Raw genomic sequence first — 22,761 nt, forward strand, 5'->3', positions numbered from 1 at the left:
AAGCCGCCGTCGATCTCACAAGCAATTTAAATATACAAAGCACAAAGAGGAAGAAGAAACTTTATAAACATAAAAAAGAGCGCAGCGTAAGAAGAAGCACAAGATGAAAACGTAGAAGAAGAAGAAGCTACATTGGAACAACATCATAAAAACCAGCTCCAAGTTTTCGAGAGATTCGAGACTGTGGAGTTGAGTTCAACTCTGGCGACGCTCATCATAATAAAAATGAATTGAATTGAAGACGGTCTTCAGCTTCAGCTTCAGCCAGATCTTGGCTCTTTGCCTGATGGCTGCTGATGGTGGATGTTATGTAGTGGATGGTGGATGGTGGAAGGTGGATGGTGGAAGACAAGCGAGGGCGTAGCGTTAAAGATGACGGCGCTGATATGTGCGACGTTGTTGTTGTTGATGATGTTGTTGTTGTCATTGGTGTTGCTGTTGTTTCCCATGCTGGTTGTTGGCTCCGCTGCTGGGTGAAAACTGTGTACACCCACAACAAACAATGGGAGCGAGTGAGAGGAGAAGTGTAGAAGGAAAGGGGGAGAGTACGCAGCACTTACATATTTGCTTGTGGGAAAGAAAAGGGTTTGTTTTTCTTTAGCTTTTCCATATGAAACTAGCCTAAATACGAAAACAGTCGCAGTCATCATCAACTTAATAATGATGTTCACAATCGAAGATGATGATGTTTCGGGCTCTGTTTGCTGCAAGGTTAATACGCCGCTTTGGCAACTGGACGACTCTTCGACTGTGCTGGGGGTAGCGATGATGAAGAGGGAGGAAGAGGGGAGGAATGGCACATTGGGTAGTTTGTTATATGCGCATATTTTGCGTCGGGGCCATTTCATGATGCCGCACGACGAAGTGCGCCACACGACTGCGAGGCGAGAGTCCGATGTTGATGCTACATGGTGGAGTCGTCGTCGCTGTTGTTGTTGCTGCAGCTCTTGTCGATTTGCGACTGCAGGAAGCGAAATCAGCTGTTTTTGGCGAATTTAGAGCAATTTTCAATGCGGCTCGCTTTGGTGGTTTTTCGTTTCGGTTTCGCTATGTGTGTGCTTGTATGTGTGTGTCTGTTTGTGTGTGTAAGGGGTTAGGAGGGGGCCTTTTTTTTTGTGTTTCGGTTTTTTTCGTTGCCGTGTCGAAGATTTATAAGCAGCGACGCGGGCAGAGAAGTTGGCGTCGCGCAATTGGTGACATTGAAAATTTGCAAGGCACAACACAGCTGATGGACGTGAGATGGGGCAACTGTTGTGGGTTACGGGTTACGATGTATCCTGTCTGTCTGTCTATGTGTGTGTGTATGTGTGGAAGTGCTGCCCCAGTCACGACTTTTGGTCAATGAACCTCGCTCCTTTATTTATTGTTTTCCTTTTTTGGTTTCCAGTTTTTGCATATTCATAAACAAAGAAAGGCAAAGCACGCCGGAAATTATAATCAGCAGCAGTTATATGACCGAGTTCCTGGACAGCAAGGACACTCTTCGCTCGTCGGTAAGCTGAGAACGAACTCTCTAAGCACTCGAAAATCCTCAACTACCTAGAGCATTAATCCTCAAAAGGGACACATTAGACACGGTGTGAGCTGTGCGACCTTTTTCCAATCTGGCTCTACCTGAGATCGATCAATCACAACTGCAACAGAGAGAGAGTTGTCCATAATCGATATTAGATGACCGGGGGAAATTCTTTTTCCCAACAACCTGCTACCCAGGCTAATCAGAAAATGATCGAAGGATGTGTCTATATTTGAGTGATATGGGTATGGATATCAGCTGAACCTCCTTCTTCATGGCATCCCAGTAAATGTCTTTGTAGTTCCCCGTACAGCTTATCAATGCGTTCAAACATTTCCCAATTCCAGAAAACTTTATCAGATAACCTTCAACTACTATCCTTCCCAGCACATTTAGCGCTTATCACGCGCCTCAACTATCTTCTATGAAAACCTTACGTCACTTTTAGTGCTGTTGATTGTAGTTGAGACTCGAGTCTCACCCACTGACTAACTGACTGACTGACTGACTGATAGTTAAGCGACAGCAGCAGCTGTGCGCATTGATCATGATCAGCATCAATATTTCAATGCATGCAAATTTATTTGGCATACTAAGGTAACGGTAAACGACGCTACTGCTGCCATTGTTGTTGTTGCGGTCGCTTATCACGAGCAACTGATAAGACAGCGGCAAGTGCGCTGCTTGTTAATCGTTTGCCAACCAGGGCTGGCCGAAAACCAAAAACTTATCGAAAAGAACTGAAACAAAAACATATAAAATACAAAGAGCAGCAACAAAAAAACGACAATTGCCGTTAACAATCGTCATCGTCGTTTTCGTACACTGCGCAAATTGCACAGCGGCTATGAAACGCGGCCGTGCCAGTGCCACAAACAACAACAGCAACAGCAGAGGCAGCCAAAGCTATCAAGGCGTACGTTGTGTTGTACGTTCACCAAGCCGCGCCGCGGCCCGCTTAGTAAACACAAAATTACAACAACGAAATACTATGGAAAAAATGTCTGTATATATTGTATGAGTGTGTGAGTGTGTACACTGAAATATACAGCCAGGCCAGGCCAGTCAGCCAACAGCAAAAGCAAAGGCAGCAACAACATCAACAGCAGCAGCGACAGCAACAACAAAAACAAAGACAACGTTGACGTCGCTCCACACACAATTTCCACATCGCAGCCGGGCCGCGCAATGCTGACTCGGCGTCAGTGTGGAATGAGAGAATGCCATATAAAAATACACACGCACACATACATACATATATACATACATATACGTATATGCATACTCACACACATACAAGCATAGCACAGGCATACAGCGAGAGCGAACGAGCGAGTACAGTCGCACAGTTAAAAATAAAGTGAGGGTCGTTGCGGAGAGACAGAGAGAGAACAAGAGAAGTGGATGGCTGAGTAGCAGAAGCAGAAGAAGAAGAGCGTGTGTGTGTGTATGTTAGTGAGTGAGTGAGGGTAAAAACAACAAAGCAGCGACAGCGACGTTGCTGCTGCTGGTAAATAATGATGATGGAACAACAACGCTGCTGCTGCCGAGTGTATGTATGTATATGTATATGTATGTCTGTTATATGAGCGAGTGTGTGTATATACTGCTCTGTTGTTGCTTTTGCTGTGTTGATAGCGAGGGACGTAATATCGCAACGTTGCCCGTTCAAACGAGCGAACGAACGTTCGTTCCGAGACTCGAGTTTAATTTTGTAGTACGTAGCAGAAAAAGAGGCAACAACAACAGCAACGACGACAACGAAAAATAAATGATGGCGGCACCGACGATGGCGACTGCGACTGACTTGGCAGTGTTGCGTTCCGATTTTTGTTTCAAATTGTCGTTGCTGCTGCTGTCGCTGTTGTTGTTGCTTTTAGGTTTCGAAAACACTTTAAAGCGCAGGAAGAAGAAGCAGCACCGACGTTTTCTAGTGCATTTCGCTTAGAATGGCAAAAACAGTTGGTCAGACGTTTTATTGGAGGGTGCCTTCTGCCGTTTAGCTGTGAATGCTGCTTCTCTGCTTGTTGTTGTTTTTGCTTTATTCCTCTCGCCTCGTGGTGAGCTTTAGTGTGTGGAGTACGTGTATTCAGTCGCAGTCGCATTCACATTGGCATTCGTAATCATATGCTGGCCTCGCATGTTCGCTGAATTGCCAAAGGTTGCCTGCCCTCTTGTGGTGGATTATTGAGGAGCAGCGACAGCGCGCGTAAATTGACGTCTTTTTGAATGTGCGAAACTAACTAAATACATTATGTTACATGCGATACGTTCCACAGATCCCGCAGTAGCTTTTGATGCTTTGTTTGAGGTTAAGTCGCGTTATCTAGTGTTGATCTATTAGTGGCTTTAATATTCGACAACTATTTATATCATTGCTAAAAGTTTAGGAAATTAGGTTGAAGAATAAAATATGCTATATATGTACTTTCTTATGGTTGATTTTGTAGTACATTTAAGATTTGGACGCATAAAAACTATTATATAATTTCAAAAGAAATAACGGCAAATTATCAATACTTTGCGATAAATTTAAGATTTAACTCGACAAAAAACAGATCGATACAAACATATATGGATGTTTGTACCGAACATTATCTATTATGTCTGGATTTGCATAATACTTGACAGATCTATCTTGTACACAATGATCTTCAACATTGTAACTTGGGTGTCAATTCAACATCACTTTCCTGACGATGTCGTGTCAGCGTCAACGTGACTCCACGATAGCTCAGATCGAGCTGCGACTGCCGAGTCCACATTCAATAAAGTAAAGCATAACACAACAGCCAAGAAGACTCTTTAACTATAGCCACCCACCAGGAGGATTGCGCCCATCCCTAACTCCCCCCAACCACACACACACACACACACAAATACACATGCATACACTGCGAGAGCGATAGAGATAGCCAGAGCAATCGCCTGCCCCCCCCCCCCCCCTCAAACACTCTGGAACTGTTTATAAAATAACCTTATTTCGCACATACAACACCAACACACATATATACTCTTTGTGTGTGTGAGTGTGTGTGTGTGTCCCAACGCCCACGGGTTTGCCACTCCTGCTGCTATTGCCTCCACGAAGCTGACTCAAACTGCTGCCTGTCGTAGTATCCTGCCTCTCGCTCTCTGTGCTTTATGCCTGACATTATTATAATATTATATTCCTTATATTATAATGGGTTGGCAGCACTGGCAGCCGAAAACCACCTTACGAAACACACACACACACACACACATACACAACCAAACGCACCACCCACCACCCACAATTTGGTGCCTGCGCAGTGGCGTCGAGTCGAACCGGCTTTTATGCACGAGTCCGAACTCAAACCCGAAACTGTCTCTAAAAAGCAAGCGAACAACAGACCGAACGACAGACGGAACGAACGACAGAGGGAACAAACGACAGCCGGAACGAACGACAGTCAGTTCGTCTGTCGCTTGGCAAATGCCAAGTGGGCCGAGGGTGGCTCATGGTGGTGGGATTCTATGCGTTAGTGTGTGTGTGTGTATGTGTATATATATAGATGTGTGTTTGTGTGTGTGTGGTGAAATATGCCATGACGTATAAAAGCTAAAAACGTTGGCAAATATAATGAAATTGGGTGAAATGCGCTCTCGCCCTCTCGGTGTTTGGGTCCTGGGGTCTGACATAATAAAGCCTACCACTCTGCCAGGCAAGCAGCAGCAGCACTACGAAGCCTGAATGCCAGGCTATGCTTCGACATGGCTCTGACTCTGACTCTCACTGGGTGGGTTTTGGATGGAATTGGACTGCTGCTGCTTGATGGTGAAGCAGGGGGAGAAAGAGAAGGTGGTGAATGAAGAGTGGAGAGTGGTAATGCTGGTGAAGTGGCGGTGGTGTTGGAGGTGGTTGCTGTTGGTTGTGGGCCATGAAAACCACTTTTCGAATTGCACGTTGTACGTGGGCAGAGAACGAGAGTTGAGTCGACGCTGCGTCGTCGTCGTCGTCGTCATCGTCGTTGATTGTCAAACGTGTGGCGCGGGGGGAGCATGGGAAATGAAAATGGAAGAGGCGCTCGGAAAAGCAGCAAGACAAAGGGGAGGAGCAGGGATGAGGAGACTGCTTGGCGTTACTGCGCTGCCGCCGCACGATAACTTTAATTTAGCTTAATGGAAATTTTGAGCAGAGAGCACAACAAAAAAAGGAAAAAAATACGACACATTGCTTGGTTCGCTTGGTTATCCTTTAGCGCACTTGCCACTCTGTGTGGCAGGCGGCGCTGCTAAGTAGGTGACGCAACCGCAAATTTGTGGCAAGCGATTTAATAATGTTAATAGTATGCGTGCCACACTCGCCTCTGCTGCAAGTCCGCTTATGTTTGGCTTGCCTTAAACGTACTCAAAGTCATGTATTTCAATCTGTATCTGAGGCTTTGCGTCTGTGTTCGTATTTGTGTTTGTGGCTGCTGCACTCTGCTTGCATGACGCGTCACGTCATCGTTGGCGTCATCATGAAGCATCGAGCATCAACTGCCTCGTCGTCGTCGCGCCATTTACGTCGTCGCCGGTGAATCCCCCAACAACTGGCGCCCAACTCGCTTAGGTAGCAAGCAAACAAGTGCAAGTGATGCGCATTCATTGATAAGATTTTGTGCAACACAAGAGCTAAAGCTGCTTCTCTGCCTGCCACAGCTGTTTGTCGTTGTTGTTATTGTTGTTGTTGTTGTTTGCGCGCTTTGGGCATACATTAACCGCCATAACAGAGGAGTACTCACAATTGCACTCGCACTCGCATTGCACTCACACTCGCAGCGCGTAGTAAATCCACCATATAAGCATGTGGCACGTTGCAAGTTTGTAAATCTCTTAAGCACAGCCAGCCAGTCAATCGGTCAAACACCGAATACAGCCATGCAACCCAACGATGGTCAATGTCTTGCGATTGTCGTCAATTTGTCAGCTGATTGATTCGCCGTTGCTCTTGCCACATGCAACAGTGCAACAGTGATGCACAAGGTTAGTCAAGCCAATGTTGTACGAATTTAGCAAGTGAAATGGGTACAAACAAATTGCAAATTAAATAAATGAAGTTCAAGAAAGAAAAACTATTGTATGAATCCCAATGATGTATATAATAAAATAGTATTTTGATAAATCAGTTAAATTTACAGATTATTGAGAGGTTCAATAAGAAAAAATTAAAGAAGTCTAGACATTAAAATGTAACTTTAATAGTTTGTGATGGAGAAAATAAATCAATAAAAAAAAATTATTTACAATGTTTTTAGGAATAAACCAAAAATTAAGAATATATTTTCTTTATCTCTCATCTTAAATTATAAATGTTATTAACGAATTATTTAGTGATTTCGAAGTATTGCCAAGTGTTTCTTCTTTTTGTTGTATACACATCAATAAATCAAGTTTGTACTTCATTCGAACACTTGAGGGAAAACCCCCGTTGAAATATAATGAGACTATTGTATGACTGCAAATGCATGCAGGTAAAACCTGGACATATCTTTATGGTGAAGGTGCTTGAACTCTGCGAAGAAGAACATAAACCAGCTGATAGTAGGCGTAGTTTCTTATCAGCAAAGCAGTGCGAGTAATTAGAATAATTATTGTATAATTTGATTTGATTAGACAAAAGGTCGATGGCTATCAGAGAGATAGAGTTTGTTCGCTGATAGCACTCGATTAATATCTAAGATATGAATATACTATTATTAATAATTTAAGCAACTTTATGCGAGATGTTCACAACAAATTTGAGCTCATCTAACGACGCCGTTTCCTCTCCAAAGTCGTGACTTCAGTCGATTACTCATGCGCGACTAGTTGAAAGCCACCAACAGCTTTTAACCCGTCTTATACACTGTCTGTGTGTATGTGTGTGTGTGTGTGGCAGTTACCCAAATGGCCATGCGGCATTTTGTTTACATTTTTGCGTCAAGGCTGCGCCAAGAGGAAGAGACTTTTTACGTTTGGCGCGCACCAAATGAAGGTGTTGTTGAGAGGGGTTGAGGCAACCCTTAAAAGCGCCTTCTTTTCTTTACTTCACGTTGCCTTTTTGCATTTTCTTTGTTTATCATCGCTTAAAGTTTATCATTGAGCGAATTTCGCTTTCAGCGATGCACTTGACCGACGCAACAAGTTTAAGAAAAAGCAGCAGGCGAAATTAAAAGCAGTCAGCAGGCATCCCTTGAATGCCTTGCGAAAAAGGATAATAATGCCATTAATGGCAGCACACACACACACTCATACACACTCACACGCACATATGCAGAGCGAGGACAATGACGACGACGCGTCGCAAGCAAGCAAAAAAGCAAAGTCGAGCCCCCCCAAAGGCATTTTTATGGCAGCAGCCGCAGCAGACATGTGTGTATGTGTATGTGTGTGTGTGTGTGTGTCCTGCCTCTTGCCACATGCATGCAAATAAAGCAATGCAGAGGCAACCCCAACGAACAACCCAATGCAAAGCAAACCAAACCAAACCGAGTCGCGTTTCGCCTTCCTTCGCGATTTCATTCATAAAATCGAAGAGCCAAAGAAAATGCCGCAGACTCTGGCCTACTCTTCCCCTCGCCTCCTCTCCTCTTACTACACAACTGGCTCTGCTGCTGCTGCCTCTGCTACCAATAACTCAAAAGGCGTGCGCATTCAGCGCACTTGTGTTAATGTATCTGAAAGTGAAATCAAATGCCCAACAACAACAACAACGATGAGAAGAGCAAGAGGAACAGCAAGAGGAGGAGGATAGAAGAGGAAGACAGAAGGAGGCCCGACCAAGCATGTGACCGAGGAGCCGAGGCCAATTCCAGAGTGCCGGCAACGTCTCCTCACTACGGGTCGAACTACAATAATAGCGATGCTCCCGCTGTCGCAGTTGGCGTCGCAGTCGCAGTTAGCGTCGCCGTCGCAGTCGCGGCTGCCGGCGCTGCTTGCTCAATTAAGTGAATTAAGTCTCGTGCCGGAATTTGCACCACCCTAATATGAAATAACAACAGCAAAAACAATAACAACACACACACACACAGAGACAGAGCGACAGCGACTCACTCGTAGTTTGTCGCACTCACACTCAGCTATAAAGAACAATTAAAAAAAAGAACAAGGAAAATAATGATAACACACTTTTGCTGACTCGCATCGCATATTACGTATACGCACATGTTGTATTCGCTTTACCCAAGTCGAAGTCGAAGTCGAACTCGAACTCGAAGTCTGAGATACCCTTAAGCAAAACAAACAAAACTCTATAAACATAATAACTAATTGGCAAAACTTCATGTTTAAATTATAGAGCGATAAGTGACAGGGCGAAGTTGATAAGGTCAAAATTAAAACTGCTCTTTAAGTGAAAATTGTTGCAAATTATTCTTCAAGTATCTATGGTCAGTTATTGCCAATAAATACTCAATTGTTTAATTAGTTCCAAGAAACCATTGATCAGAAGATTGTTCCTCGCTTATATTTCGTTAAAAGTGTCACAGCTAACTTAATCATAAGTGAAATACTTTCTATAGCGCATAGTAAGAGAAAACTTAAATTGGAATCGCGAATTTGAGAATATCCTATTTGTAATATCTTATTAACAAATTATGAGCTATCTCTAAAAGTCTTCTGAAATTATTGTGAACATTTTTCTGTACTTTAGAGTTCCTATCCAAAAACTTCAAATGTTAATATCACCTTCATGTAATATCTTTATTTTTTACTCTCAATAAACAACATTGCTTCTTTATTTGCTTTCTTCGAAGCTTTTCTTCTGTCTTAATAGTTCAAATATATAAAATAATCAAAGTCGGATAAAAACTCTTTCGGAAAATTCTAAAATACTTTACTATATACATTTCATGTGCAAAATTGTCGAAAATTATTGAAACCCAACTAACATTTTGTATTCAAATTAGATTTGTATTTCGATTTCAAAACTTAACTGCAATATGAAGTATGTATCTGTTATGTCTTTTATTCAATCAAAGTTATGCACTATCTAAGCATGGTCAAGTTGTAAGTAGTTCGAATTTCGTAAGCAGAATTATTTTGTGTTGGCCGCAAAATGCTTTGTCATGCGATAATCAATTTTATGGCAAACTTGTTGACCGACTTGCTAAACTTATTTTGTTTTGTTATAGCAAGTGCACAAATCCATAATAATAACACTAACAATAACAAATTTACTGCTGCTGCTGTTGTTGTTGCTGTTGTTGCTGCCCAAGAACTGCGAGATTAATACAAAGCTAACGTCGACGTCTTACAGCACGCGACTTTTGCTGCCAACGAAAGAGAAAACGTAAAATGAGCAGCGACGTCAACGTCAACGTCGACGAAAAAGTTTTGCTGCCGTTTTCTTATTATTCCTCTTCATTTATTTATTTACTTTTTTGTGTGCTGTGCCGACGAGTTTTGTATGTAATTAATTAAACGGCCCAAAAGTCAGCTGTTGTCTGCGACGCGACGCAACGCGACGTTAACTGCGACGTCAACGTCTGCGTGCGGCGTATCAACAATTGTTGCATTAGACAATCACGATGTCAGCTAAGCCGATGCAGAGGCAGAGGCAGCGACAGAGACGTCGCGTCATCGTCGTCGTCGTCGGCTATTTAGCATATTGCGCTATTGCAAATGTGTGCCAATAGATGGCGCTGCATGATGGTAGCGGGAGCACGTGCAACTTTTGCATTGTTTACATGACGAAGGCGCTTTATTGCTCTGGCTGTTGTTGTGATAAGCGTTGCGCCTGTGCTCGCCGTTATCCTGCATGCAACTCACACACACACACATCGACGCAGACTCAACGGAAATCTATTCATATGTGCAACGTCATGCCACCCACAGACATCAACTCTCGCACACACAAACTCAAATGCATAGAGAAACCCTCTCATAGAGACGTAGACCCAAAGCACAGCCAGCCAGTAGACCAACCAAACAACCAGTCAACCAACCAACCAACCAACCACCCACGCACATGCCACACGAGGCGCAGAGTCACAGAGTCGCATATAGAGAGGCAATGCCAATAAGTGTAGGCGGAGGCGGCACAGCGAATTCCGTATTGAAACCACATGTTGAGGCTTCCACTCAGTTTTACGCGCATTTCTAAGTAAAAGGTGCAACAACGCGCATCGTGCCACACACACACTTTAAAGTACGGGGCAGACACCACCTGAATGATTCACCAAAATGCATGCTTATGAATGGAAGTCTCAGTCAGCTGCAGTTTGTTTAGCTAAAGCAATCTGTTATCAGTAGCCAGAAATGACAACAACAACAACAAAAACAATTAGAACTTGAGTTGCGTTGCGTGAACTTGAGCCAAGTTCATGTTCTCTTGATAACTGATAAAGCTGACTGCTATAAAACTACAGCGAAGCACCTGATTAAAAGCTCGTTTGTGTGAAAGCTAAATGCTATAACAGGGCGTCCTAATTTATATTGAGTATACGCAGTGATCATGTAATGCAGTTGTAAGACTTAATAATATTAATACTATCTTTGTCTAAAACCAAATTCAGTTATATGGGCTACATACTTTATTATTAAGATAAATGGTAAAAGAAATGGTAATCAACAAATATAAGAAATGTGTAAGATGGTCATATTAGCTAATACTAATCTTAACTATATTTTAAATTGCACTCTAATTCGTCTGTGCCGATCTCTGTTTCAAGTCCTCCTCTTTGATTACAAGACATTCTTTATTATTGAAACCCAAACAGATCACAGATATTTTAGACTCCCTTACTTCAACTATTGTGTATTTTTCAAAACATTGAAAACTACATTGTTTAGCTGTACTGTGGCAATCGTTTGATCTTATGTGCGAACCCTTACCTAAGGGAAACTGCCTGCACTTGCATGAAGAGCAGGTATCTGGTTGCACAACCCCGTGATTTATGCAGCCCGCCAAATGACTGGTCCAATTGGTACAGCAGTCAATGGGGCACATATGAATATACTGATCGGTTAAATATATCCTATATTACTATATCTTTTGGAAGGAAGGAAGACTCACCTCTGTGCACATTTTCGGCTGGGCCGTTGGGAGAGTTGCGTGTTCACTGAGTTTATCCAATTTACCAACAAAATAGCCAAAGGCCGAAGCGAAGCGAATGAACCAAAAAAAATTGTGTAGTGTTGTTCTTGCTGTTGCACCTTGCGGCTCTTTGGTAGAGTTGTTTTATTTGCTGTCAGTAAGTTTAGTTTAATAGTTAATCTCAGTCACTGGATTATAATTCCTGGCGGTAACTCACAGGTCAGTCAGTGGGTGAAGCCTGGAGACAGCCGCTTGGCCCACCGTATTACAATGAACAGATTGCATTATTTGTTTTTTGTTTGTAGCACTGACTATGTTCACAAGTATCTGTTTCTATTTGTATATCACTTGGTATAACAATATATATTTTATTTTTATTTTGGAATTTTTTTGGTGAAATTTTCCATTTAACTTTCGCCAATTTCTTCTAAAATGAATTAGAATATTTGCACACACTTTTGAAATGTTATTGCTTGGTTTTAATTTGCAAAGATTTTGAATTGTTGTGATAACTTTGAATTACGCGCGCTGCTGCTCAAAGTATTGAGACAGAAAATTTACGTCGAATTTTTTGTCGTATCGGTGTTTTGCGTTCGACACGAAATAGCGGAGCGACGTGTACCTCAGTCTGCCATGCTAAAATCACAAATAAACTGGCCAGCGCTAAAGAAGCAGCCAGCAGGCACAAAGCAAGCAAGCAAGCAACACAGACACACGCTCACATACACAACTACAGATAGATTTAGTAAATGCACCCCTGTACAGTGTACAGCGTACAGCGTACACTAACACAACAGCAGTGAGAGCGAACGAACGAACGAATGAAGAAACGAACGAATGTACGAACGACTGACTGGGCAAGAGAGCGAGAGAGAGATGGTACGATTCGTCGCTCTGCTCGCACCAAGGCAAGCGAACGACGCGCACTTATGTAAAAAGCATTGAAATTGAACGAGTTTGTCGGTCGAAAGGCAGGGAATGGCAAGCAGCAGCAGGGTAGTGTGTGGTGTGTGTGCAGCGACAACACTTTAGCTGTAGCTGCCTGGCATTGCCAGCTGTACTCGAAATCGGCAGCGTTGCCAGCATGAACATTTCAGTGAAATAAAGGCAAGCAACGCAGCAACAAAACTAAAGCAAAGCAATATTGAGGCGTAGCGAACGTTGTGCAAACGGCCCCGGCTGTCGGCCGTAGGAGTGGCAGTGGCAGCAGCAGCGGCTGTTATTTAAATGCTGCTAGCGTTGCCAGATCTGATACGCGGTTCAAGTGGTAATATTTGAAAGTGTCGTTGATTGAACTAGCGTTATACAACTAGCAGGCTAAGCCGACTGAAATGCATTCGATACGTTTTCATTTATAACCAACATTGTGTATACCTAATACAATATTTATTCTATAATATCTATATATGATTACAACAATTATTAAATATATAGTTGTTTTCAATTTTATATATTTGTAAATAAAATTAAGACATCTACAAAATTTACTTTTATAACATATGTTTTGTAAAAACAATATTTACAAACCTAACTAATACGCATTAAAAATCTTTTATATTAATTCCTGTATCTATAAACCCATTTAAAAAGTTTCGCAATTGGGATTCTGATAATCGCAAACTGATACATAAATAGCTCGATAATATTTGGTCCTATTGTCGCAGAGATATTTCGATTTCCAATGCTATCACAATTCTCAACAGTATGGCAACTCTGAGACAGCGCTGAGTAACAGTCTAACACACACAAACGGGCATGCTATATATATTTTGTGTGTATATATAGATGATGTACATACACAAGCATTGTATGTGTGTGTGTGCTTGGCAGTCTTGTCAGTTGGGATTTCATGTAGTGTTGTTGTTGTCGTTGTGCTGGGTCGTCGTTTATATAAAGGTACATTTCCACAGAGCACACACACATACACACGCACACAAAGAGAGAAGCCTCTGACGCATGTGTGTGTGTGAGTGTGTATCTGTGTGTATGAGTTGTTCATTCGTTAGGTTCGTTTCGTGTGGTATGTGCGAAGGCAACGGCAAAGTGGAAGGCAAAATTGAAAACTGCCGTCGCTGTTGCCGTTGCCGTCGCTGCGAAAACTAAAACTAAACTCGACTCGCGAGCTCGCAACTGTGGCTCTTGGGCAAGCTGATGCGATGTACTCTATAGTGTGTTGTGTGTTGCTGGCCGCCGCCGCCGCTGCCGTCGTCGTCACCGTCGCTGCTTTTTGTTCAACATTTTTGTTTATTTCAGCGTTGAAGCTACAGCTATAGCTATAGCTATAGCTATACTGTAGCTGTAGCTGTAGTCATGCATTTGTATCTGTATCTGCGAGTTGTGCTTGGGCATTTGGGCACGTCGTCGTTGTCAGCGTCGTTGATCGTAGTTGTTGTTGCTGCTGCCGTGCCAGGTACTTTTTGCTTGTTGTTTTTAGCTCGTCGCCCGCTTCGTGTGCGCTCTGTGCTATTTTATGCGACGAACTGACTGACTGCCAGGCGAATGTTGTTGCTGTTGCTGTTTGTGTTGTTATTGTTGTTACCATGACGCAGCAGCAACAGCAACGGCAGCAGCGACGCTGTCGTTGTGCGAATTTCGCCTTGAAACATTTTTGCCGTTCGCTTTACTGCTGCTGCTGTTGCTGCCACAGCTCTTTGGCTGCTATGTTGTTGCTGTTGCTGTTGCTGTTTCTGCTGTTGACCAGCTTATCTTTTTGGCCCCAAAAAGAAACAACAAGAAAGACAACTGCATTTGGCAAATCGGAAAGCAAATCGCGCGCCAATTCTAATTCGCCTAGCGAATTTTGATTGAAGGTCAGCACCCAAAGCATTTGCAGCATCAAATTTGCAACTCTGTCTCATTGAGAGTTTTGTTCGTCTCCGGCTTCTGTGAGTTTCGACTTCTTCAGCAGGCTGTGGACAAACGGCGACTGACGACGCGGACTCTAAACGAAGCGCCCGCCTGAACCTGAACCAATTTTCTCGGCATTTGTATTTTTCGCTCTTGTTTTTATTGCTTTTGTATCTGCGGCATCGATGCGTGCGCCGCAGCAGCAACAGCAGCAGCAGCAACGATAACAACAACAGCATCGTTGTTGCCCCGTTCAGTCGTCGTTCCGTCGGATGGCTCACATGATGTCATTACTTTTGGCAAAGCGAAAAGCGAACGGGGTTTTCAATTCTTTGCCGCAAAAGCTACCCTATATTAATCACAGTGCAAAGGTGTATCTCAAGTATTAAAGCTTTTGAGTAAACTTGCTAAATGCTTCTACTATATAATATAAATTTAAGTTTCTTAAGAGCTACATTTCCAACATTATAACATTTATTCATTTCTATACCAATTTTCTAAAATATTGAGAAATGTAATAAGGATCAGCAGTACTATTAACTTTATTTCAAGATTTGCAAATTTTTAGCATTTTAATATTTTATATAAAAAGGTATTTCCATTTACAAATCTTTTTATTTTTTTTGAGTTTTAAGTTACCACCCGACCATTTACAAATCTTATATTCAAAATTTATAGATCCGTTTTAGAATCAGTTAGATCTTACCACTTAAGAGGGAGTAAAGAAAACTTTTCACAATTCCGATGAGTATTGAATGAGAATTAATAGTGAATATCATGTTATATGTTAATTAGAATTCAAAAGCATTCGTGTAAGTTTCGTCTAATGCAAGGTATCTTCGAGTCTGGCACTTCGCTTTAGTCCTGACGTTGCTTGATATATTTTTGTTGCTGCTTTATTTATTTATTCTTTTTTTTGCCATGTCGGGTGGTTGTTTAGTTTAATTCGTGACGGCGTTGCCTGAGCAGCAAACTTTTCACGTGAGAGTAAAAGCGCCGCAGTCGCTGTTGCTGCTGTTGTAACGTTGTCGCTAACGTCGCGATGCTGCGCTGCGCAGCGCTGTCGACGTCGCAGCTGGCGATTTGAATATGTTATGATGTTGCATGTTGCTAACTGGTTTGGTTTTATACTCGCTTATTATTCTCTATTGCGTTTACTTCCGAGTTCAATGCAAGCGCCGTCAACGTCAGCGTCGCTGCCATCGCTGGCATCGCTGTCGCAGCTGCGTTGCGCAACCGCCCCCTCACACTCTATGTGTCTATGTGTGAGTGTGTGTGTGTGTGAGGCTGCGTCGTGCAAATATTTTTGCTTTGGCAGCACTCCCAACGCACCCACTTCGAGGCACTGCCAACCCCATCGCACCACCCACTGCTCCCTCCTCCTCCCTCTCCGACAGTGCTTGTGGCAGACGCCTGTCCACTCTCGCTATCTCACTCGCACGTTCCCATTGCCGATTGCGATTTGCACACATCTGTCCTCATTGAGTGCTAGCCGCTTTTGCCGGCAATCTCAAACGCACACATGTTGCTTCGTTTTTCTTTTCTTTTTTTTATAGATTTAGACGGGTTTTATTTTTTTGTTAGCAACCAACTTGCAGCAGCCAAAGCCACAGTCGCTGCCACAGCCGCAGCAGCAACAACATAAAAATAAAAAACTTGCTTATAAAAAGCGCGATCGTGTTGCAAAACAGGTGGCAGGCAACCAGGAACCATCATCCTGCATATTTTTTGGTGGTGCACCTCACGACTTGGTCTTGTTGTGACTAGAAACCTATTGATGCCTTTTTTCACTCTGCTGCAATAAAATGGTAGCAACAACAGCAACCAATCAAGCTAAAATATATTACATACAATACTATAAGTACATACGTCTTTATCCCATATGGCTGTCTCTTATAGCCCCAAACTCTCACATATTTTACTGGCAAAATCGTTAGTGATAACTATCAACAGATAAGCAATTTGTTTTTAAAATTGTCACGTACAATTTTTAGACTTCGTTAAGTTTTTATTTATTAATATTTCAGCAAATAACAAGTTAGTTTTTAAAAGAATATTAGCCTAAAATATTGACTTTGTGTGTTAAATTTATTTCGAAATACACTTAAATTAAAAAGGCTTTAACTTAAATTTATGTTATTAAAAATACCATTGCAAATTTTTATGGCTTGCCTGAATTCTAATTGCAAATGCCTTGATAAATGTGTAAGAATCATTTTATTGATATATGATATAAATTATAGATTTTATATTATTATTTGTATGCATTCATTGTAAATTTATACATACAAATATTTCAAATAATGATAAAACTCAATGATGTAACAAGAGTAGTTAAAATAAGTATGTAAGTACTTAAAACAAATATCAATGCATCAATAATTATTCCACAATTAATAGTAAAACGCTTGAACGAAAATTTCAACTTTAATTTAAACCTTCTTATTAAGAATATTAAATTATTGTAGACTCGCAATTGCTGCTCTTGTTACAGAACTGTTAAAACTTGGAATAAGATAAAAATTTGTGCTTGAAAGGTGTTAGTTTCACTAATTATATTTATGTTGTATGCTACCACCCAATGCACAACAATAACCTTATTATGAACGCTTAAATTTAAGAATATAAGATCCTACAATCAAATTAAAAATTTCAGTTGTCATTATCTTAAATTTTGTGCGAAGATGTATCACTTTAAATTAGAAAATTCAGTGGAAAATAAGACTGCATACTGCATATTTAAGAATGAATACATTTAATGAATGAGAATGGTAATCGAAATGTATCCACAAATCAAAGAGAATTTTAATATTACAGGTAGTTTCAAAATTAAATCTTTGATCCAATTCTTAGCCTTACCGCATCAACCTGTCTCAGCTATTTGGTTCAAGAACTGACCCCGTCTCGAATGCAACACACCACAATAAAATGATAAGATGGGGTTTCAGTTGAACAGGAAACAGTTGCGGTAGCCAGGAACAACAATCAGTTGCAATGGGAAAGAAACAAACAGAATAGCAATCGAACAAACCCATAGGGAACACGTTCCGATCGATGCTGTTGTTGTTGCTATTGCTTTCTGTGTTGCACTTGTTCGAGAGCGAACCACTCGATCTCGATCGCCGTTGATCGGTTCAGCATTCAGTGTTCATTCATTCGACTGCTCTGACCAGGCCATCCCGTTCATTTCCGCTTTTGCTAGATTGCTTTTTGCAAGACAAAACGAGCGAATCTCGTAGACAACAAACAAACAAACAGATAAACAAAGATAAAAGGCGCCCAATCGGAACCGAAGCATTCGAAGCGAGCGAGCAGCGATGATCAGAGAGTCAAGTGGGAACAAATATTGCACCTGATTGCCTTGAAAAAACTCAAATCAAAACAAAGCAAAATCAAACGTGCGGCGAAAAACGAATTTGCGGCGAAGGCGACAACAACGACGACGGCGAAGCAATCAAAGCGATCAGCGAACATGTTCTAACTGCCCAGCGTCGTCAATGTCGCTGCCTGCCGAAAATGCCTCTCGCTCTCTCTTGTTCTTCTTAGCTGTAGTTTAGTGTCAGCAGCATCCACATCCATGTCCACTTCCTACTTCAACTAGCAAAAGCTGCGCTCAGCTGTGTCCAAAGACGACGACGGCAAGTTTTCAAAGCTCAATTGCTGCCGCTGTTGTTGTTGTTGTATGTGTGGCGGCGACGGCGGCAACAGAAAATTGCAGAGAAATTCCTTTGGCTTAATTAGCCTCTTTCGTTCGGGGCGAAAATATTTTCAACAGAGCGACGCAAGAAAGCGGCACAACAGCAACATCAGCAACGGGCAGAGACAGCAGCAGCACACAACACAACACAACAGAGCAGAGCAGAGCAAAAGCAAGGAGGGTAAAAACAACTCAGAGCTGAGCTCAGCGCGGCTCAGCACAGCACAGCGCACAAATGAAACCAGTTTAGTTCATTTCGTTTCGTTTCGTTCATTAATTCAAAATTTCCATTTGAAACTTTTTTCTTTTTTTTTTGTTGCTTTTTGTGTGTGTTGCTCTGGCTCCGCTCTGCCGCAGTCGTTGCTGCCAATGCCGTTGCTCTCAGCCCCCGTTTCCCTTGTTCAACCAACGTCATCGTCATAATCAGAGTTTTAACATTTTATGTACAGTGCGCTACAGTGAACACTCGTTTGCAGCGCACAGTTGTGCGCAAATCATTGGTATAAAAGGCAACAACATTTCTAGCGAGTACACTCTGTATGTACACAATCTTTATACCCTCGTACAGCAATTCAGACACACATACATATACATCAAACACATGCACACGCACACATAGAGACGGAGCTCGTTTCGATGGAACGACGACGTTCGTTCGTTCGCTCGCTCGGCTGCCTCTCCCACAATCGCAACGATTTTGACTCACACTGCTATTGCTGCTGCTGTTATATACACATAACCTACAAAAATATATAGCTACGACTCTGGCTCTGGCTCTGCTCTATGGACTGACTCTGGTCTGGTCTGGTGCGAGTGCCGAGTAAATGCGATACGATATTTGTGCGGCGCATCGTGTGCGCTGTGCTGGCTGTCAGGCGGTTTGCGATGGCAATGTTAGTGCTGTTGTTGGTGAGGGAGATTTTCGTGGGGAATGGGACATTGACGAGGGCTGGGAACGGGGCAGGGATGGCAGGCAGGCAAGCTAGCAGGCTGGCTGGCAGACAGGCGGCATAACATCAGCAGTGCGAGCAGCAACAACAACAGAAATACAATTTACACAGGGTTGCCAGGCATTTCAAAAACACAATGGCATTGAGCGATCAAAAAGATACATTTTCTTCGGTGCAGATACTTTTTAGAAAATACTTTTGTTTAAAGTAGTGTTTTAAATGTAGTAAAATGCTTAATTTAAAACGTCGTATGTAAGAAAATTCTCGATTTAATAAGTAAAAGTATGAAAAGTCTTAACACATAAAGAATTACTTTAATAAACATTTATTTTTAAGATGAATACACATATTAAAAAATAATTTTAAAAATTATTGGTTTAAAGTATTTTCAGATACTGATACTGATACTGATACTGATACTGATTTTAGAAATATACTTTATAGAAATAACTAAAAATATATTACATCAATAACATATTTAATTTAACTGAACCATTAACTCAACGACTGTTCAACTAAATTATCTTTATGTAATTTTCAGGTAGCTGACAACCCTGGCTGAACGTACTATCGAGTTTTATATGTCTGTACATGCGCTGACGCTGTCACGGCCTCTGCCTCTGCTTCTGCCTCTCCGCCTCTTGCTCTGCCTTGCCGTCGCTTGCCTGACTGACTGACGCTTGCCTCGGCGCGTATGTGGGAACGAAATAATACCTATAAAAAATTCTTTTTTCCCTCGGTCTTTTTTTTTGCCTCTGCTGTTGCTGTTGCCGTTGCTGCTGCTGCTGCTGTTGCTGCTACGACAACGAAAAAGAGAAAGACTTGTGGGTAGAAAACCAACAAAGTAAGACTATAAAGTACTGGGCACATTGCTACAACGAGGGATTGCAACGGTTGCGGGGGTTCACTCAACGAGCGAAGGCTCTGGAGCACAGATAGTGGGAAGAGAGTGGAGTGGGAGAGGAAGAGGCAGAGACAGAGACAGAGAGAGCTGAGTGAGGGCAAACAAAACAAAAAATTTAAGATACTTTTGCGTTTGAATGGATGTGATGTTCAGCAGCAGCAGAAACAGCAACAGCAAAAGCAACTCTGGCTGCGAGATCTGTTAGCCTGACTCGACTCCGGTTCAGGCTGTTTTGTTGTTGGAAACATGTTGAAATGAAATTGGTGAACGAAGCGAGGCGACGTTGTATGTTCGAGTGCCGGTTCGGCGTGGTTCGGGTTTGAGATTGAGTATGAGGTTCGGATAATGGGTAATGGGTGCTCTGCTGCGGGGGTGCGTTGGGCAACCCAACAACATTTGGCAGCAGCATTTTGGTATTACATTTTGCTAAGCATCTGAGCGTGTGTGTGTGAGTTGTAGATGTTGTTCGCCGCTGTCGCATCCGAGAAACTTTTGAACATGTTCGGCTGCCTTTGCTGTTGCTGTTGTGTGTGCTAGTTACTCGAAAATATCACTAAAAATGCTGCAGGTTCGGCGCAGATGAATGTGGAACGGCAACCAAGAGATACACGAGACATAAGCAAAGATCTCAGACCAGAGACCAGAGCGACCAGCTGTTGGCCTTGTGCTGTTAATGTTTTGCAGTCGACTCTATAGCCATATAGCTGTGTAGCTGTAGCTGTAGCTGTCTTTTGTATCTGCCATTATTTTTGGAGACGACGACGGCAGCCGTGTCTGTTGCCCCTCTTCTGATGGATGACTCGACACAACGTTTCGACTCGACTCGACTCGGATCGACTCTCAAAATCATCGAAACAACAAAACAACTGTGTGTGTCTGGCTATTTTTATTTGTTGCTCTTTTGGGAAGCGATCGTTCGTTTATTCCATAGTCTTTTCCAGTTGGTCCCATTCACGATCAATGACAAAACGCAGTCAGGTGCAAATAAAACTAAAGATAAGATATTTGCGATTTCTATTGGGTCGTGCGCTTCGAATATGACCCAGTGGGAATGTATTTATAGTAAAATGGGTCTAAAAATAATAATATTCGTTCCATATATGATTCGAATATTTTGTAATGGAAACGCTTGTCAGCAATTTTAGTTATTTTTAAAGCTTTTCATGTCATTTAAGCAGCTTATCATGTAATGCAGTGTCTACTTCTAAACAGAATTTATTTACTACCGCCAAAAATTCATAAGTGCTTATATGCATGCAAGTTTGTGAAGAGGTGGGGAGCAAGCTTTCATAAGCCCCCCAAAACTTTAAGCTTCTCATATGCTCTTCAGTACTTCTGTTGCAGTTTCAGTTGCTGGTTGTTCCTACATTTCAATTCCCAATAACTAAGCCGAACTACGAGTCGTTCCATTTCTGCTGTCCTGTTTCTCTTCTTATTGCCCTGAAACTCTTCTCTTCTAGTCGGATTAGAGTTGGCCAAAAGCAAAATCTGCTAACCAGTAACAACTTTACTGCACTACTGCAACAGCAACTGCTGTCGATGTTGCTGTTGCTGCTGTGGTTGCTACTATTGCTGCTGTTGTGAGTAGTTTTGATGATTTTACATTCGCCATTCTCGCTCTTTTGTTACACACACTCAAACACACACACACACACATACATACATACTTGTCCCACCCACTCGAGCGTCAAGCTCTCGCTCATCTCGCGCTCTCTCTCTCCCTCTCTGACACTGCTCCTTTCGTAGTGGTTTATGTCCGTGTTATGTTGCGCTCCACTCGAAGGAAGAAATGCGATTGCCGATTGAGGTTATAATGGATTTCGACAGTCCAAGCAAGAGTTGCGCCAACAACAACGGCTACAACGGCAGCGACGTCGCTGCTGCAGTCAGCGTGCTGCATTTGCCTGTCGTCTCTTACAGTTTTCTTTATGGTTACGTTCGGTGCTCCTTTTTGCGCTTATTAGTTTAATTTGTTTACGACGCTGCTCCGTTTCAATGTGGATGCTATTCTTCGTTTGTGTGTGTTTCTTTTCTCTTTGTTGCTGTTGCTGTTGTTGTTGTTGTGCTCCTTATTGCATGCAACATGCTGCCGTCGTCTTTTGTCGCTCACGAGTGAGTGCGCGCTCTTTGCCTCTCTTTTGCTTTGCGCCCAAAAAATGACTTCAAACAAGTTCGAATTCGCGACGATGTCGTCGACGTCGCTGTGCAAGGTGCATTCCCAATCCGATTATGGCTGTGTGTGCGCTGAACGTGTGCATGTGTATGAGTGTTTGCATTTGCATATATGCAAAATATTTAGCATTGCAGAGACGATGCGACAACGACAACGACAGCGACAGCGACGTCGCGCAGCATCAGCCGAAAAATCTCAGACAGAGTCACATGTTGCATTCGCCTTTAATTTATGCTGATTGCTCTGCACTTGCACTCGCCACTCACACTGTCGCTGTCTCCATCTCCGTCTCTGTCTAACGCTCTTTAGTGCTTTTGTATAAGAGTTTTACAGTTTACAGTTGGAAGCCACTCGTATCAATGTCAACAGGCAGCGGCGCTGACGGCGACGTCAACATTGACAGATAGACAGACAGACAGACAGGTAGCCATCGTCGTCATACATAACACACATGGCTCAGCAGGGGTAGGAAGTTGAAGGTCGTTCGTTCTCACACACTCATATTTATTTATTACTTTTTATGTTGTTTTAATGATGACGACAACAACAGCGACTACGACTACGACAACGGTGTCTGCTTCTGCCTCTGCTCTACTTCATCAGCTCTACGCGTTATATTGTGCATCTCTGTCTGGCACACATATGTCTCCTCC

At 42.4% G+C, this 22,761-nt stretch overlaps 1 protein-coding gene across 3 annotated transcripts in view; it reads right to left on the reverse strand.

Moving 5' to 3' along the window:
* LOC117573744 (AF4/FMR2 family member lilli) overlaps positions 1-22,761 on the reverse strand; it is a 37,610-nt gene that overhangs the window by 7,638 nt on the left and 7,211 nt on the right. Inside the window, exons 1-2 of one of the 3 annotated variants that reach the window (XR_007955197.1) lie at positions 11,517-12,698; positions 9,847-11,415 (exon numbers count right to left, since the gene is read on the reverse strand). The exons of 1 other annotated variant lie outside the window; for it this stretch is intronic. Coding sequence is in view for 1 of the 2 variants with exons in the window: in XM_034257124.2 (XP_034113015.2) it covers positions 11,517-11,528 (12 nt within the window). In the remaining variant the exon portion in view is untranslated. Of the gene's footprint in view, positions 1-9,846; positions 11,416-11,516; positions 12,699-22,761 lie in introns of those variants that run through there. One more of the 3 variants, XM_034257124.2, reaches the window with a different exon arrangement.

This window comes from Drosophila albomicans, chromosome 2R (assembly GCF_009650485.2).
Source record: "Drosophila albomicans strain 15112-1751.03 chromosome 2R, ASM965048v2, whole genome shotgun sequence".
NCBI lineage: Eukaryota > Metazoa > Arthropoda > Insecta > Diptera > Drosophilidae > Drosophila > Drosophila albomicans.